At 36.1% G+C, this 19,758-nt stretch overlaps 1 protein-coding gene across 1 annotated transcript in view; it reads right to left on the bottom strand.

Moving 5' to 3' along the window:
- Nucleotides 1-19,758, bottom strand: part of KCNH7 (potassium voltage-gated channel subfamily H member 7) — a gene marked incomplete at both ends in the record, with an annotated part of 460,182 nt that overhangs the window by 79,513 nt on the left and 360,911 nt on the right. Inside the window, one exon of the mRNA XM_080927932.1 lies at nt 135-560. Within this exon, the coding sequence (XP_080784058.1) occupies nt 135-560 (426 nt within the window). The remainder of the gene's footprint in view (nt 1-134; nt 561-19,758) is intronic.

Here is a 19,758-nt window from a genome sequence, read left to right on the forward strand (position 1 = left end):
TTATGGCATGTCCAGGTGAAAAGGAATTTCATCTTTGAGCTGTAGGAACTTTTGATGCAACTACTTTCTCTTGCAGTTAAAGTAGATTTACAATTGCAGTCTTTCAGAAAATAAAATTCTTAAGCAACTCTTACCTCATCAGAACCTGATCCAAATATCAGCAAGTCAAAAGGGATGGCTGCGACCATGTCAATCAGGAACCAGCCTTTGAAGTAGTGTATTGCTATTTTGGCAGGATCACTTACCACTTCTTCATTCTGATTTACGTAGGTTGTTCTGAAGTTTATTAGAATGTCTATTATAAACATAATATCCACAATCAAGTCTACTACATTCAAAGGGCTACAGGAATAGCCACATTCTCGCCTTTTTTGTTCCTCTCTGTCATTGAGGAGAAAGGCTGCAGAGTAGGGGGTGAATATCGCGGTATAAATGACCAATAGTAAAATGAGCCAATCCCAGACAGCCTTAAAAGGGCTGTAGTGCAGTATTGTAAATTTGTTGATGCGTGGCGTCTGCAGCTTATATTCCGGCAAGACGTCTGCTCCCAAAGAAAGAACCTGAGTATAGAAAGAAAGGTAGAACTTCATAAGAATGCCATTATACATTATGTCAGACCTATAAGGATATTATGGCAATTATGCAATATGATGAATAGGAAGAAGTCATGTAGTTTTGAGGTATGATTGAAAAAGCACACATACATTTAAGAAATCTTTATAATGATTATTTGGCAGTTTAAGAAAATCCCCCAAAATATTTCTTCATAAATAAGATTTTTTTCACTAAAATTTAATATATATTATTCCTGAGACATAGAGACATAGAGAGATGTTAATGTGTCTTTTAAACAAAGTAGATGAATTATTTTAGAAATGAAAAAAATAAGCTTATGAAATAGTTCAGTTATCAAACATAGGAACGTAGTGGTTGTAAAGACTAGAATATATATATATATATATATATATATATATATATATATATGTATATATATATATATGTATATATATATACACATATATATGAATATATGTATATATATATATGAATGTATATGTATATATATAGCTGAATTTGATTTAGCCATACTAACTAGTAATTAATTAAATCTTAATAAATAAATTGAGAAATGAAATCTTGCTAAACCTACCTAGATCTTTAGTTAAATATGACTTTTCTCCTTACAATTTGTTTAAAATATGATCAAAAGCAAATAATACTAAAATATACTCAAATATTTTTCCTTTTTCTTTTTTGTTGTTTTTCTATGTTTCATCATGTGGGGTTTTATGGATGGACTACATTAGACTCCATTAAACATTTATCCATTCTTTTTCTTTTTTAATTTTTTTTTATTTTTAATTTTGTTGGATATTCTCTGTATTTACATTTCAAATGTTATACCCTTCCCCCGCTCCGACTCCCCTCCCTCCTCCCCCTCAACTTGCTTCCAAGAAGGTGCTCTCTCTCCCAATCACCCTCTCCACCTCAGTGCTTGGCTGATGATGTTCTTCCCATGATGTTACAAACCTTTCATCTCTTTCAGTCCTTTCTCTAGTTCTTTCATTGGGGTCCCAGTGTTCAGTCTGATGTTTAGCCATGAGCATCTTCATCTGTATCTATATGATTCTGGGAGAGCCTCAGAGAAGACATCCATATCTGGTTCCTGCCAGTAAACCCTTCCTGGCATCAGCAATAGGGCTTGGGTTTGGTGGCTGCATATGTGGTAATTCTCCAGGTAAGGCAGTCTCTGTAGAGCTTTTCTTCAATCTTTGCTACTCAATTTGACCTTGTATTTCTTCCCCTGTTTTTTTCTCCCTCTTAGAAGGACTGAGGCATCCACATTCTGATCTTTCTTCTTTTTGTGCTTCATAAGTTTTGTGGATGGTTTCTTGTGTATTCCAAGCTTTTCTTTTGGGGGGGGGGAGCTAGTATCCGCTTATAAGTGAGTACATACCGTTAGTGCTCTTTTGTGAGTGGGTTACATCACCCAGGATGATAGTTTCAAGTTCCATCCTTTTGTCTAGGAATTTCATAAACTCATTGTTTTTAATAGCTGAGTAGTACTCCATTGTTTATATGTACAAAAATTTCTGTATCCATTCCTCTGTTTATCCATTCTTTACAGCTTCTGGATATTATAAATAAAGCAGCTATGAACATTGTTAATCATGTATGTGTCCTTGCTATATATTGGAGCTACATTTGAGTATACGCCTAGAAGCAGTATAGCTGGGTCCTCAGATAGTACTATGTTCAATTTAATGAGGAAATGCTAGAATGTTGTTGTAGAGTTGTACCAGTTAACAACCCTATCAACAGTGGAGGAGTGTTCCTCTTTCTCCACATCCTCTGGAGCATCTGCTGTTAACTGAGTTTTTGATCTTAGTCATTCTGAGTGGTGTGAGGTGGAATATTAGTGTTGTTTTGATTTGCATTTCCCTGATGACTAGGGCTATTGAGCATTTCTTTAGGTGCTTCTCAGTCATTCGATATTCCTCAGTTGAGAATTCTTTTAATTTTTAAAACTCTGTACCCACCATTTTTAATAGGATTATTTGATTCTCTATAGTTTAACTTCTTGAGGTTTTTTTATTTCTTTTTCTTTTTTTGTAGAATTGGATACTAGTCTTCTATCAGATGTAAGATTGGTAAAAATCTTTTCCCAATCAGTCGTTTGCAATTTTGTCTTTTTGACAATGTTTTTGGCCTTACAAAAGTTTTGCAATTACATGAGGGCTCATTTGTTGATTTTTGATCTTAAAGCATAAGCCATTGGTTTTCTGTTTAGGAAATTTTTACCAGTGCCTATGTGTTCTAAGCTCTTTACCACTTTGTCTTCTACTAGTTTCAATGTACCTGTTTTTATGTGGAGTTTTTTGATCCTTGATCTTTGTACAAGGAGATAAAAAGGAATTGATTTGCATTCTTCTGCACGCTGATTGCAAGTCGAACCAACACCATTTGTTGAGGAGGCTATCCTTTTTCCACTGAATGTTTATAGCTTCTTTGTCAAAGTTCAAGTGACCATAGGTATGTGAGTTTATTTTTGGGTCTTTGATTCTATTCCATTGGTCTACCTGCCTGTCTCTGTACCAATAACAGGTAGTTTTTATTACAACTGATCTGTAATATAGCTTGAGGTCAGGAATGGTGATTCCCCCAGAAGTTTTTTTATTCATGAGAATGTGTTTTGAAAATTGCTCTTTCTAACTCTATAAAGAATTTAGTTGGAACTTTGATAAGGATTGCATTGAATTTATAAATTGCCTTAGGCAAGATTTCCATTTTTACAATGTTGATCCTTTCATTCCATGAGAATGGGAGATCTTTTCATTTTCTGAGGTCTTCTTCAATTTACTTCTTTAGATATTAAAAGTTCTTCTCCTATAGATCCTTCACTTGCTTGGTTAGGGTCACGGCAAGGTATTTTATATTTTTTTATGACTATTGTGAAGAATGTCAATTCTATAATTTCTTTCTCAGCCTGTTTATTCTTTAGTAGGGGAAGGGTACTGATCTTTTTGAGTTAATTTTATATCCAGCCACTCTGCTGAAGGTGTTTATCAACTGTAAATGTTCCCTGGTGAAATTTTTGTGGTCACTTAAGTAAACTATCACATCATCTACAAATAGTGATATTTTGACTTTTTTTTTCCAATTTGTATCTCTCATTTTTTTTTTTTTTTTTTTTTTTTTTTTTTTTTTGTTGTCTTGTTGCTCTGGCCTGGGCTTCCAATACTATATTAAATAAGTAGGGAGAGAATGGACAGCCTTGTCTAATCCCTAATTCTAGTTTCTTAACATTTAGTTTGATGTTGGCTACTTGTGTGATGTTTATTGCTTTTACTGTGTTTAAGTATGAGCCTTGAATACCTTACCTTTCCAAGACCTTTAACATGAAGGGGTGTTGAATATTGTCAAATGCTTTCTCAGCATCTAGAGAGATACCCATGTTATTTCTTATCTGAGTTTCTTTTTATAGTTAATAACATTGATGAATTTTCATGTATTGAACTATCCTTTATCCCTGGGATGAAGCCTACTTGATCATGGTGAATGATCGTTTTGATATATTTTTGGATTCAGTTTGCAAGAATTTTATTGAGTATTTTTGTGTCCATGTTTGTGAGAGAAACTGGTCTAAAGGTCTCTTTCTTTGTAGGGTCTTTGTGTGGTTTAGGAATGAGCATAATTGTGGCTTCAAAAAATAAGTTGGGTAGTATTTTCTTTGTTTCCATTTTGTGCAATAGTTTGGAGCATATTGGTATTAGGTCTTCTATGAAGTTCTGATAGAATTCTGCACTAAACCCATCAGGTCCCGGGCTTTTTGTGGTTGGAAGGTTTTTGATAATTGCTTCTATTTCTTTAGGGGTTATGGGACTATTTAAATGGTTTATCTTATCTAATTTAACTTTGGTACCTAGTATTTGTCTAGAAAATTGTCCATGTCCTCTAGATTTTCTAGTTTTGTGGAGTATAGGCTTTTCGATTTCCTGAATTTCCTCAGTTTCTGTTGTTATGTCTCCCCTTTCATTTTTTTTTTTTTTTAAAGGTTTATTTATACTTGTATATGGGACACTGTAGCTGTCTTCAGAAACACCAGAAGAGGGCATCAGATCTCATTACAGATGGTTGTGAGCCACCATGTGGTTGCTTTGATTTGAACTCAGGACCTCTGGAAGAGCAGTCAGTGCTCTTAACTGCTGAGCCATCTCTCCAGCCACTTCCCTTTCATTTCTAATTTTGTCAATTTGGATACTTTCTCTGCTCCCTCAGGTTGGTTTGGCTAAGGGTTTATCAATCTTATTGATTTTCTCAAAGAACCAGTTTTTGGTATTGTTGATTCTTTGTGTAGTTATTTTTGTTTCTATTTGGTTGATTTCAGCTCTGAGTTTGCTTATTTTCTGCCATCTACTCATCTTGGGTGTATCTGCTTCTTTTTCTTCTATAGCTTTTAGTTCTCTAGTTGTTAGTGTATGCTCTTTCCAGTTTCTTTCTGGAGGCGCTTAGCTCTGAGTTTTCCTCTTAGCACTGCTTTCATTATATCCGATAACTTTGGGTTTGTTGTGCCTTCATTTTCATTAAATTCTAAGAAGTCTTTGATTTCTTTTTTTATTTCTTCTTTGACCAAGCTATCATTGAGTAGAGCATTGTTTAATTTCCATGTGTATGTGGGACTTTTATTGTTTTTGTTGTTATTGAAGACCAGCCTTAGTCTATGGTTATCTGATACAATGCATGGGATTATTTTGATCTTCTTATATCTTTTGTGCCTGTTTTGTGACTGACTATATGTTAAGATTTGTAGAAGGTTCCATGAGGTGCTGAGAAGAAGGTATATTCTTTTGTTTTAGGATGAAATATTCTATAGATGTCTGCTAAATTCGTTTGGTTAATAACTTCTGCTACTTTCATTGTGTCTCTGATCAGTTTCTGCATCCATGATCTGCCCACTGATGAGAGTAGGGTGTTCAAGTCTCCCACTATTATTGTGTGTGGTGTATAGATATTTTCTATCTATTATTTTTTGTAGTGCTGGATTTTTGGACAGATATTGTGTATATTTGTTTTTGTCCTGGAATATCTTGGTTTCTCCATCTATGGTGATTAAGGGTTTTGCTGGATATAGTAACCTGGGCTGGAACTTGTGTTCCCTTAGGGTCTGATGTCAGTTCAGGATCTTCTAGCTTTCATAGTCTCTGTTGAAAAGCCTTTATATGTTAACTGTCCTTTTTCTGTTACTGCTTTTAGTATTCTTTCAATGTGTTGAACACTGTTCTTTTGACTTCTATGTGTTGGGAAGAATTTCTATCTGGTACAGTCTAGTTGGGGTTCTGTAGACTTCTTATATGTTTGTGGTCATTTATTTTTTTTAGCTTAGGGAAGTTTTCTTCTATATTTTTGTTGAAGATATTTTCTGGGCCTTTCAGTTGGGAGTCTTCAGTTTCTTCTACATGTATCTTCCTTAGGTTTGGTCTTCTCATTGTGTTCTGAATTTCCTGGATGTTTTTGGGTTAGAATCATTTTGATTTTTGCATTTTTTTGACTGTTGTGTCAATGATTTTTATGGTATCTTTTTCTCCTGAGATTTCCTTCTCCATCTCTTGTATTCTGTTGGTGATGCATGCCTCTATGACTCCTGATGTCTTTCTTAGGTTTTCTAACTTCAGGGCTGTCTCCTTTTGTGTTTTCTTCATTGTTTCTATTTCTGTTTCAAGTTCCTTCACCTGGTTGTTTGTGCTTTCCTTTAGTTCTTTAAGTGACTTTTGCTTTTTTTTAAGGACTTCAACTTGTTTGTGTGTATTCTCTTGGTTTTCCTGAATTCTTTAAGTGCCTTTTTTATGTGATTCTCAAAGATCTCCATTATCATTGTGAAGTATGATTTTAAGTCTAAATTTTGTTTTTCTGTTGAGTTGGAATATCCACTCCTTGCAGTGGTGGGAGAACTCTGTTCCGATATTTCCATGTTGTCTTGGTTTCCATTTCTTAGAGTCTTGCGCTTACCTCTTGCCATCTTGTTATAGGTGATGCTAGGTGATCTTTTCTCTTACTGGAACTTGTCACACTGTGAGTCTGTTGGCCCATGGTTTCCAGAGGGAGATTGTTACTGGGTGTTCGTCTCTCTTAGTAGGTTGTGAGTTCCGATGGCAGAGCCCAGTCCTGATGTAGCTGGGCCGGGTCTGTTCTTGGGACAGAAGTATGTGCTCCCAAGCATCACCAACACCTGTGCTGTGAGAGTTCTGGGGGGGGGGGTGTCTCTCCTCGGGTATACAGTGGGCATAAGAAGTTGACTCACTTATGACTGAGAGCCATCCTGCAGCTCTTCTAAGCACCTAGCAACCTGTGGGCATACCTCTGGTCCTGATGAAACTCATGAATGTTTTTCTTAAACAATGATAAGGTATTTCATATTCTGGGCCAAATAGCTTCATCCAATAAACTTTCTGAGATTTAGTGAATTGCACAGGGGTGATGCTTCAGAGTTCTCTATATTGTTAACTGGAGTTTTGTAAGATTTTTTATACCAAGTACATGCAAATAAATACTACTACATGTTCTACTTAATAACGTGGCAGGTAAACTCACACAATTTAGCTTTACAATTTTAGCTTATCTGAAAATATTAATGCTAAGCCTGCATTGTGTCTAAAGTAAATTCGTGATCTTAAAATTTCTAAAAATAAGTTTATAAAATTAAAATTCAAAACAAAAAGGTTTTTACCTATCCAGTGGTGTGCCATATAGTGAAAGGCACATGCAAGAACCAATACTGTATCCTTCATATTATACCTGTGCACAAATGCTCAATTAATGAAGTAGTTTACTATGTATATAAACTGGATGCTTCTAAATAGCAAATATCATACTGGCATTTTGATGTAGACTTGGCATGATACCCTGCTGAAACTTTTTCATTTTTGAAAATCTCTCTCTATATATATTGAATTTATCTTGTGTATACTAATGAAACTTTCTTGGACATATTTCAATATTCAATTAATTTCATTTTTATATCATATCTCATACTTTGCTTCCTCATGAGACAAGCTATTATCCTGCACATATAATAGATTTGAAAAGTTAAACCCAAATCCAATATGACATAACTATTAAGAATAACATAGAAACTTAGCTAAAATCGGCAAAACTGGTTATGTAATAGCTAAACTAATTCAAATAGCTTTGGAAAACAAGAGTCTAATCTGATTATTTATCCAGAGCACAGTAATTTTAAATTAACAAATATATGGAGGAAATGGAAAGTTACCCTACACTGTTGTAAAAATGACAAGCTAAGCATAAGAACAAGTTAATATAGGGAAAATTAATTTAATATTTCTATAATATTAAAAAATTTTTAAAATCGAAGACATGCTAATATACAAGTATATTACTTTCAAAATCTGAATGTGTAAAATGTTTAGCTTAATATCTATTTATCACTTGGAAAGAGCAAATTAGATAGGACACAATAGTTGTTGTACTCAACCTAGAAGCTCGCATGTAGTATGTTGGTTTAAAACTGTGAATCATCTCTCTGGTCCTCATATAAATCAATATGTCTTTCTCATAAAACACGGTCTCCACATCTTATACAAAGTGAACCTTACAAGCTTGTTTTGGCTGTCAAAATCTAAACATATGGACTGTTCTTTTCCTCTATTTCCTTCCCATTAGGTTTCCATGTGCTCATAGGCCACTCCAAGAAGATATGGCTGAAACCTTTGAGCTATGAAGATCTTCCTAATTCTAAACACCACACATTTTCCTCATAGAGGAGTAAATAAAGAAAACACCAGGGCGGTGCTGGTAAAAAATAAAAAATAAAAAAACAAAAGAAAGAAAGAAAACACCAAGAATACAAAACATTTTAAGAAGTGACAGGATATCCTGGGGTTTGTTAATGCTTGGTTGGCAACACTTTAGATACAACTTCCTACAGGGGGCGCCAGTACTAGGTTTATCTGATATATGAATTAGAATGTACACAACATCCTGGAACTTCCTCTGAAGAATAAAACTGGAATTCTTTCCCTTTCACACTAATATCTGATGGTTAGGTGTCTGCTGTTTCTGATGTCATGACACTGGAATGAGAATGGGAGGTTTTTAGCTCTTATTTACACAATGTCTGCGAGTGGGAATGGTGCTGGGGGCAGATAGGAGACCTATGAAGAAGACTCAGGAAAAGATGGCAGCTGTGTTGAGACTTTGAATGCAAGGAAAAAGTTCATAAGGGAGGGTCATGAGGCGGTCGAAGGCAAAGGACATTGCAAGAGGAGGGATAGAATCACCGAAGTGAAAGAAACAGAAGAAGATGCTGCATGTTGAGAAATCATAAACTGGCTAGTGTTGTGCAGAAGCATTAAAACACGGGAAGCAGTGGAGGAGACCAGCGAGAAGGCTCGGACACAGAGCGGAGACTAATGGGATGTGGCAGAGACCTCAGAACTGAGCTTCAGGGCACTGTTTACTAATTTAACATGCAAACTCCTTTTAAAGGGAAGTATTTTGGATTTATATTATTCATAATTATAATTTTAAAAGCCTAAACACAGTGGTGGTGGCACATGCCTTTAATTCCAGCACTCAGCTAGATCTTTGACTTTGAGGTCAGCCTGGAATACAAAGCAATCTCCAGGACAGTCAGGGCTACACAGAGAAATGCTGTCTGGAGAAGAAAAACAACAACAACAAAACAAAACAAAAATACTTGGCTTAGCTTATACCTCTCAATATGACTATTATAATTTGTACATCTCAAAATATATTTATGTCCTAATTTATAGTATCTGTAAATGCAACCTGTTTTAAAGTATGGGCTTAACAGATATCGCTAAATAAAAATAAGGCCAGAGTGGAAAAATAACTGATGTTTTTATAAAAGAAGAGATTCAGATTCAAACTCACAAACACACATGTAGAGAATCCCTTGAGATAGTGGAAACAGAGAGACCTGAAAGTCAATGAAGGCCAAGGATGTCCTGTAGCACCAGAGCCAAAAAGAAGAGAGATTTGGATTACCCCCAGACTATTGAGAAGAAAACACTATTTTAATATTCTGATCTGAAACATATAGGCTTCCAAATTATGAGAAAATAAAATTTTATCATTTAAAAACACCTTTTTAATGCTTTATTATCTTCATCCATAAAAAACTAACAAAATACCAAAATTGAAAACAGTTGAATTATAAAATAGCATCATTGACCTGAAGCTATTATCTTTAATTCAATGTTTGACAATCCTGTAGACCAAAAGAAACCAAAACTGGCCACTCGGCATGAGCCAATCTAATACTTAAAATCATGGTTTTTCTTTTCTAACCTCCAATGCCTTTTTGAAAAAGTCAAAATAATTTTACAACCTTCAAAGATTTAACTGCTACTTCAGGATAATCAAATGTAATCCTTAAGGCAAACACTGCTCTTCCTGGCCTTTGAAAGCCAATTTAAATGGCATTACTTTATAACTCTATGAGCTTTTGTTTATTTAAAGTTAACTTTAGCTTTAGGCATTATTGAATTCTCCATCTAGTGATTATATAATCAAATTGTCTCCAACTGGGTTTATTATAGTAGTTCATTTATTATGTTGTAATATGACACACATCAGCATAGAACTGTTGGTTTTTGTCCACATTGTGTAGTTCATTTTGATGGTATGATAGTACATGCTATGTTACAGGTTTTTTTTTTAAGTTTGTGCATTGCAACTCACCAATTATGTGACTATTCAATCACCATGTCACTTTATTAGTCAAATAATGTCCATGAATTTTGTTTTCACACCATATTTTAATACCATGACTTCTCACTATAAATCCAAATGTAGTTGGGCTTAATTTTAAAGCTTAATTTCGTCCTAAAAGGTCATCATTTTCATGATTCAGATGATTGTTGTACTGGTTTTTCATCAAGACAAAAAAAAAAAAAAGACTTTCAAAAAGAATTCATCACCCCATGGTGATCAGCTTGAAGATCTTTGGGTAGTTCTAGGCAGGGAGCATGGTTCCATTCAGCTTGAGAAAAACGATTCTGGTAATAAAATGCTGGTGAAAAGAAGACCATGATCAGCAGTCAGATCTCTCTGTGCTCTTTGGTACCTTGGCAGAAATACACCATAAGGTTACATGAGGAACCAGGAATTAGAGATTTAGTAATGCCTGTTTGAGATACAAATGCTTCCCAAGAAGTAAAGATGAGGAGTGGACAAAAACTCCTTTATCCATAGTTCCAATTCTAGCAAGTTTGAATTAGAGTGACCCTTGATACAAGTTTCTAGAGGCACAACCAAGCCTGAAATAAGGGAAAAAGTATTGCCAGAAATCTGAAGACCTGAATTTAAATATTAAATATGACATATGACTTTTTTTGTAAGTCACTAATCTCTTTGGATATCATTTATTTTTTTGCCTATGTGATAGCAACTATGATATTAGTATATGCCCAAATCACTACTCTTTTAGAAATACATCATAAATCATACCATATAATATCATCATATAATATCACATAACTTTAATGAATTAGATAATAAAACAGAAAGTTTTATTAGTATGTATATAAAACATTTTCATCATGGTTTAAAATGGTAGGGACATCTACATTATGGCTTAAACATACCCAAATAGCTGTATATTTGCAATTGTTTTAGATACCTATTCCTTACAACAAATTAAGCCAAATTTCTGTGACTTAAAAGTGTAGATATTAATAATTTATAGTTTTATGTATCAGATGTGAATGAGGGTAGGTCTTAGAATACAGGGTCTCTGTGCTATGTGATGGCAACTGGGGTTTGTTTGTTGACATTTATCTTTTTTCATTTTGTTGGTTATTTTATTTATTTACATTTCAAATGTTATCCCCTTTCCAGTTTCCCCATGACTCCCCTAACCCCTCTTCCGTCCCCTGCCTCTATGAGTGTGCTCCTCCACTCACCCACTCACTCCTGCCTCAGCACCCTAGCATTCCCCTATCCTGGCTCATCAAGCCTCCATAGGACCAAGGGGCTCCGTTCCAGGTGAAGCCAGATAAGGCATTCCTTTGCTACATGTCCAGGAGAAACCATAGGTCCCCCCCCCACGTACTGTTTGCTTGGTGGTTTAGTCCCTGGGGGCTCTGGTTCATCTGGTTGGTTGATACTGCTGCTCTTCCTATAGGGTTGTAAATCCCATCAGCTCCTTTAGTGTAACTACTACATTGGGGACCCTGTGCTCAGTCCGATGTTTGGTTGTGTACATTTGTGTCTATATTGCTCTGACTCTGGCAGAGTCTCTCAAGGGGCAGCTATACTGGGCTCCTGTTATTAAGAATTACTTGGCATCAGCAACAGTATCTGGGTTTGGTGACTGCAGATGGGATGGATCCTTAGATGGGGAAGTCTCTGGATGGCCGTTCCTTCAGTTTCTACTCCACCTTTTCTCTCTGCATTGCCTTTTGACAGGAGCAATTCTGAATTAATATTTTTGACATAGATGGGTGGTCCCATCCCTTAACAGAGGCTGGATCTATATACTGGATGTGGAGTCTACAGGTTCTCTCTCCCCTTTGTTGAACATTTTGGCTACTGTCCTTGTTGGGTTCTGGGAACCTTCTGAGTCCCTGGTTTCTGGGACTTTCTAGTAGTTACCCCCAGGTCCCCTCCCCTACTGCTACACACCTCCTTTCAAATTCCCAAGACTTTGTACTTCTTTCCCATCTCCTCCCACATCTGAACTGGTCCACCTTCTTCCTCCACCCTCTTCTCTCCCTCCAAGATCCCTCTCTCCCTCTACTTCTTGGAGATAATTTTCTTTCTCCTTCTTAGTAGTGTAGTTGATATGCAGGTGAGGACAAGCACAAGATAGAGCAAGGCCCGTGATTGAATAGTAAAAAAGTAAGGTGGAGACAAAGGTTTTGAGAGGCTGAAAGATAGTGGAGGAGGAAGAAGCCAAGATGAAGGAGGAAGAAGATAATTCACCTCTGATTGCCTTTAAATAGCCACAGGTAGTTATGACTAACTTAAAAGGAATGGATTATGACAGGACAATTTATCTTATCTGGGTGGGCAGTTTAGATCAATATCAATTGTCTCTGAGTGTAAATGTGGATATTTTGTGGAGTAACAATTTACACATATAAATCTGGTTGATAAATACAAGTTTCCAGAGTTTTGATTTTTTGGGGGTAGTTGGAATTTTGACAATAACTACAGGGGAATGTTGTTGGCAATGTGAGCAGGGTCCGCTGGGGGCTAAGAGAGTCAAGAGGGCTGCCAGTGCCGACAATAGGGAGTTGCAAGAGGACAACTGCTGTAGCTGGCAACTGACTGAAATGAATATTGGAAACTTAGTGAGTCGAGTGGAGATGTTTTACCATTTGAGATGAAAATACCCTGCAGATGCCATTTGGCCCTACAGTGCTGGTGAAAGCAAGGGTTGGTATTTACATTCTTTAATATTTACTGAAACAGGTGGCAAATATATGTGTTAGGCAAGAATCCCCTAAAAATGTAAGATTATCAGCCTAACAGAGTTAGTTAGAGTTTTATTTTCTAAGTGAGAGAGGTGGTTTCTCAGTGATAGGAGAAATCATGTGGTGGCTCAAGCGTGGGAACTTTAAACAAAAAAATGAGCAAACTGAGATCACAGGTTCTGAGGTTCCCTGCTGTGAAATGAGACAAGACTGCTCTGGGGCAAAAAGTTTTAAATATTAATTTATTTGCTTTAAAGATGGTATAACAATATAATGCTCTAATAAGTGTTACAGGATACTCATATTCTTTCTAGCATAGGCTCTACAGGAATTTTGGGTTAAAATACTGGTTTGACATGCTGCCTGTTTCTTATCAGCAGGTATTAATAGAAGTGTGCTTAAATTGTTTTTATAGTTAGAAATAGAGAACACAGATTTTGTCATAGTCACGCAGGAAATTCTGCCAACAATTTGCAACTAGTACAGGAGAAAATTAAAGTCTGTAGCACCAGGCAGAGTGCATAACATATATATATATATATATATATATATATATATATATATATATATATATATATTATATATATATAATAAAAGTTACTAGCGAATTGAGGTCTGATGTTCCAAGCAAAGAACATAATAGATAAAAGTTTCGTACTTCCTATAGGCAAGTATTAGTGAAAGTTTACCTTAATGGTATATTAAAGTTTGCAGAATAACTCATAGTCTTTCTAATGTGGGCTCCATGAAGATTTTGGGTTGATTTCCTGGCATCAGATTTGAGAGGTCTAAAAATAAGCTCACACAGTGTTTTTTGTTTACTTTGTTTGTTTTGGATTGTTTTAATTTTCAAAATGGGTGTGATTTTTTAATTTTGTGGTTATATTATTTCTGTGGGAGAGAAGAATGCAAGACACAAGCTTTTCTGGTTGTCAACTAAAGGACATGCTATTTTCGAAGAAAGGTTTTGTCTTTGTGTTTTTATAAAGGGTGGTTAGATTCTGGACACTTTCCTGAGTTATATGGATCAGATTTGATAGAGGGAGACCTCCAGAAGAACAATATTTAAGAGAATAGAACAAGAACAACAAAAAGAACAAAATTCATCCTAACTAGTCTATGTACCCTACAGAGACTGATACAGTACTTACAGGTATCTTGATATACTGAAATTTTATTTTGAGATTTATATATTACAGAATATACACTTGTGAGTCTCATCATCAGACATGCTCAATTGGCCTGCTTGCACTATTGATCTCAGAGACTACAGCAATTGTTGGTGTGGCTTGCTTAAGGCCCAGCCAGCTTCCTCTGTTTTCCTAACTCTCAACCCCTTCAAGACATCTCAATACCCATATTCAGCCTGAATAAGTTATAAAGAGTCATAGACCCAATGTCACGGACTTGGGGAGCTAAGAGTGGTTGTTTTGTGCTTGCCTTTCTGGGTAATTTAGAAATGGTCATAATTAATTAGGGAAGAAATAGTTAAAATTGTACAACCATAATCTCATTTGGTATAAATCCTTATATTTGTTTCTAAATTGAATTTGTAATCTCTTACATTGGCAGAGAATTTATTTGATACAAATTTAAGGTTTTCATTGGCATAAATTTTTATTGATATAAAATTGAGATTAATATTGTTATTCTCATATAGTTGTTGTGCCTATATAACACATTTAAAAATACAAGGCTTAGACACAGTCCTATAAGTGCTATTATTAACTGATCTGAGATGATTAAGCATGAGTTAATAGCAAATGCACAGCTCTAAGTTTACTGTTAGTGTGTTTTCAAGGTATTTTATTAAGGGTAGTTGATGGACAACAGTCCAGATTACTTTACATAAATGTTTTTTCAAAAACTTCAGAAATTCACAAAATATGACATTTAATGTTACTTATCAATTGTTGACATATACTTCTCCAAATGGCTCCTCTTTTATGAAATCAAAGAAGAAATTGAACATCTCCACCTCAAGGTGAGGTAATAAATTGTGCCTAGTTAGCCACTGGGCAGAGATTGCCTATTTCTTCTACAGACCTGTAAAGTTCTTTTCCTTTTTTATTAAATATTCTCTGTATTTACATTTCAGATGTTATCCCCTTTCCCACAATCCCATCCCCTCTCCCCCTCCCATTGCCTTCATAAAGGTGCTTTCTCTTCCACCTCAGCACCTTGGCCTTCCCATACACTGGGAAAAAGAGCCTTTAATAAACAAAAGTATTCTTCTCTCATTGATGCCAGAGAATGCTATCCTCTGCTACAGATGCATCTGGAGCCATTGGTCTCTATGTGAACATATTGGTTGGTATTTTAGTTTATGAGAGTTATGGGGGGGGGGTTGGTCAGTTCATAATTTTGTTCTTCCCATGTGGTTGCAGACCCTTTCAGCTCCTTCGGTACTTTCTCTAGCTCCTTCATTGGGGTCTTCATGTTTAGTCAGTTGGTTAGCTGCAAGCATCCTCCTCTGTATCAGCATGGCTCTGGCAGAGCCTCAGAGGAGGCATCCATATCAGATTCCTGCCAGTAAGCACTACTTGGCATCAACAATAGTGTGTGGGTTTAAGTGGCTACATATGGGATGTATCCCAAGGTGAGGAAGTCTTTAGATGATCTTTTCTCCAATACCTGCTCCTCTATTTGTCTTTTTATTTTCTCCCCTGAGTGTTTTGTTCTCTCGTCTAAGAAGGACAGAACATTCACCTTCAGGATTTCCTTCTCTTTGAGCTTCATATTTTTGAGTTGTTTCTTGGTTATTCTGAGCTTTGTGGGCTAGTATCCACTTATCAGTGAGTACATACCATGAGAATTCTTTTGTGACTGAGTTACTTCACTCATAATGATAGCTTCAAGTTCCATCTATTTGCCTAGGAATTTCATGTAATCATTGTTTCTAATAGCTGAGTAGTACTCCATTGTGTAAATGTAACACACACATTGTATCCATTCCTCTGTTGAAGGACATATGGGTTCTTTATAGCTTCTGGCTTTTATAAATAAGGCTACTATGAACATGGTGGAATATGTGTCTTTGTTAGATATTGGAGCTTCTTTTGGGTATATGCCCAGGGGTACTATAGCTAGGTCCTCAGGTAGTACTATGTCCAATTTTCTGAGGTACTACTAGACTGATTTCCAGAGTGGTTATGCCAGCTTACAACCCCACCGACAGTGTTCTTCTTTCTCCCATGCTTGCTGGTAACTGCTGTCACATAGGTTTTTGATCTTAACCATTCTGACTGGTTTGAAGTGGAATCTCAGAGTTGTTTTGATTTGCATTTCCCTGATGACTAGGGATGTTGAACATTTCTTTAGGTGCTTACCAGCCACTTGAATTCCTCAGTTGAGAATTCTTTGTCTAGCTCTGTACCCCATATTTTAATAGGATTATTTGATTCTCTAGAGTCTAACTTTTTGAGTTCTTTGTATATATTGGATACTAGTCCTCTATCAGATGTAGGATTGGTAAAGATCTTTTTGCAATCTTTTGGTTTCCGGGTTGTCTTCTCACCAGTGTCCTTTGCCTTACAGAAGCTTTGCAATTTCATGAGGTCCTATTTGTCAATTTTTGATCTTAGAGCATAAGCTATTAGTGTTCTGTTCAAGAAATTTTAACCTGTGCCTATGTGTTATAAGCTCTTCCCTACTTTCTGTTCTATTAGTTTCAGTGTACCTGCTTTTATGTGGAGGTTTTTCAACCACTTGGACTGAGCTTTGTACAAGGAGATAAGAATCGGTTAGCATTCTTCTGCATTCTGATTGCCAGTTGAAACAGAACCATTTGTTGAAGAGTCTGTCCATCTTACATTGAATATTTTTAGTTCCTTTGTGAAAAATCAAGTAACCATAGGTGTTTTGGTTCATTTCTGTATCTTCAATTCTACTCCATAGATCAGCCTGTCTGTCTCTGTACCAATACTATGTAGTTTTTATCACAATTTGTCTGTAATACAGCTTGAGGTCAGGGATTGTGATTCCCCCGGAAGTTTGTTTTTTTTTTTTTTTTTTTTTAATTGTTAAGAATAGTATTTGCTCTCTTGGGTTTTTTATTATTCCAAATGAATTTGCAAATTACTCTTTCTAACTCTATGAGGTATAAGCTAGAATTTTGATTGGGACTGCAGTGAACCTGTAGATTGCTATAGGTAAGATGGCCATTTTTACTATGTTGATCCTTCCAATACATGAGCATGGGATCTGAGGCCTCCTTCAATTTACTTATTCAGAAACTGAAAGATTTTGTTACACAGAACCTTCATTTTCTTGGTTAGGGTCAGATGAAAGTATTTTATATTCTTTGTGAATATTGTGAAGGGTGTCAAATCTATAATTTCTCTTTCACCCTGCTTATCCTTTGAATAGAAGAAGGCTACTGATTTGTTCGAGTTAACTTTATTTTATATCCAGCCAGTTTTCTGAGATTGTTTCTCAGCTGTATAAGTTCTAAGGTGGAATTTTTTGGGTGATTTAAGTATACTATCATGTCATCTGCAAATAGTGATATTTTGATTTTTTTTCCTTTCCAATTTGTATCTCTTTGATCTATTTGCTGCCTGACTGCTCTGGCTAGTACTTCTAGTACTATATTGAATAGGTAGGGAGAGAAAGAAGATTAATCTTTTGTTTTTTCTTAGGGTGAAGTTTCCCTTTTTGTTTTAGAGTTTTCAATCTATTATCCTTTGTAGGGGTGAATTTATGGACAGATAATATGTAAATTTTTTTGGCCTAAAATATCTTGGTTTCTCCATCTATAGTAACTCAAAGTTTTGCTGGATACAGTAACCTGGGCTGGCATTTGGGTTCTCTTAGGGTCTGTATAAAGTCTGTGAAGATTCTTCTAGCTTTCATAGTTTCTGTTGAGAAGTCTGGTGTAATTCTGTTTGGTCTGCTTTTACATGCTATTTGTCCTTTTTCTCTTACTGCTTTTAGCATACTTTCTCTGTTTTGAACATTTGGTGTTTTGACTATTATGTGTCAGGAGGAATTTCTTTTCTGGCCCAATCTATTTGGACTTCTTTAGGCTCTTGTGTGTTCATGGTTATCTCTTTCTTTAGGTCAGGGGAGTTTTTTTCTATAATTTTGTTGAAGATATTTACTGGGCTTTTTATTTGGGAGTCTTTGTTCTCTTCAACACCTATTACTCTTAGGTTTTATCTTGTCATTGAATCTTGGATTTCCTGGCTGTTTTGGTTTAGGAGCTTTTAAATTGTTATATGTTCTCTGACTGTTGATTCAATGCTCTCGATTTTATCGTCTACCCCTGAGATTCTCTCTTTCATTTATTGTACTTTGTTGGTGATGGTTGTGTCTATGACTCCTGATCTCTTTCCTAGATTTTCTATCTCCAGCGTTGTCTCTCTTTGTGTTTTCTTTATTGTTTCCATTTCTGTTTTTAGATCCTGAATGGTTTTGTTCAACTTCTTTATCTGTTTGCTTGTGTTTTTCTGTGTTTCTCTAAGGGCTTGTACTTGTTTTTGTTTTGTTTTGTTTTTTTTTTGTTTTGTTTTGTTTTGTTTTGTTTGTGTGTGTGTATGTGTTCTCCTGTATTTCTTTAATGGATTTATTCATGTGCTTCTTGAGGCCCTCTATCATCAGCATGAGGCACGATTTTAAGTTCAAATCTTGTTTTTCTGGTGTGTTCAGATATACACTACTAGCTGTGGTGGGAATGCTGGGTTCCGATGTTGCCATGTTGTCTTGTTTTCTGCTGCTTACATTCTTGTGCTTGCCTCTTACCTCTTGCCATCTTCTTATCTTTGATGTTAGTTAATCTTGTTGTCTCTGAATGGAGCTTGTCTCTTCTGTGTGTCTGTGGGTTGTGGGCTCCAGAGGATGATCAGTCCTGGGTGTTCAGCTCTCTGTAGGCTGACTGTGAGTCCTGATGGCAATAGGCTGGCTCTGGGTGAAGATGGAGGCCTGAATGGCACGGACCCAAGCAGTAGTGTGATACCTGTGCCCTGAGAGTTCCTGGAGGTCTCTTTCCAGATAATCACTGGAGAGAGAGTGTGGGCTCACCCATGTGCTCAGTAGGGAGAGTACTCTTGCATCTCCTCTGGTTGCTCAGTTCTCTGTGGGCAGGCTGCAAGTCCTGATGGCAGTGTGCCTGCTCTGACTGTGACTCTGGGCTGTACTGTTCTTAAAAGAATGCAATTTATAGATTGTGACAACTTAGTTCTGCCAAGACAGAATAAGCTACTTCTTAATAATTCCTGTTCCACTAAGGTCTGTCAGATTCATGGGCCAGTCGATGGCTGAAGACCAATGCTCTTTCGTGTTGCTAACAGGGGACTGTGCAGGTAGTCAGTTGTCTCTACAACCTGTCTCAGTTCTGGAAGCCCCGTTAGGCTTCTTATATTTTCATATAGTATTGGTCATTCTCAGATTTCTGATGGGGTTAAAGACTAATTATAGTCTTATAGCCTACCCAGGACATTTAAAATTGAGAAAACATGTTATGTCTTAGCTAGCTTATATACTATGTGATAACTATCTAATTAAATTATGTTTTCTTAATATTAAATATCTTGGGTAGGCCATGTTATATTTAATTGACAAAAATTTTGGACTGCATGTTACATGTATGTTATACTTTGTAATTAATAAATGCTAATAGTTGTGTTCAGCTCACATTTGAGATAAAAGTTGTTTTAAAAAACTTAAACAAAAGGATGAACTCTGGTTGATATGCAGGTAATGTCAGGCACAAGATAAGGCAAGGCCTGTGATTGGATGGTGAAAAAGTAAGGTGGGGACAGAGCTTTTCGAGAGGTCTATAAGATAGGAGAGAAGG

This window comes from Micromys minutus, assembly GCF_963924665.1.
Source record: "Micromys minutus genome assembly, chromosome: 13".
In the NCBI taxonomy this organism is placed as follows: Eukaryota; Metazoa; Chordata; class Mammalia; order Rodentia; family Muridae; genus Micromys; species Micromys minutus.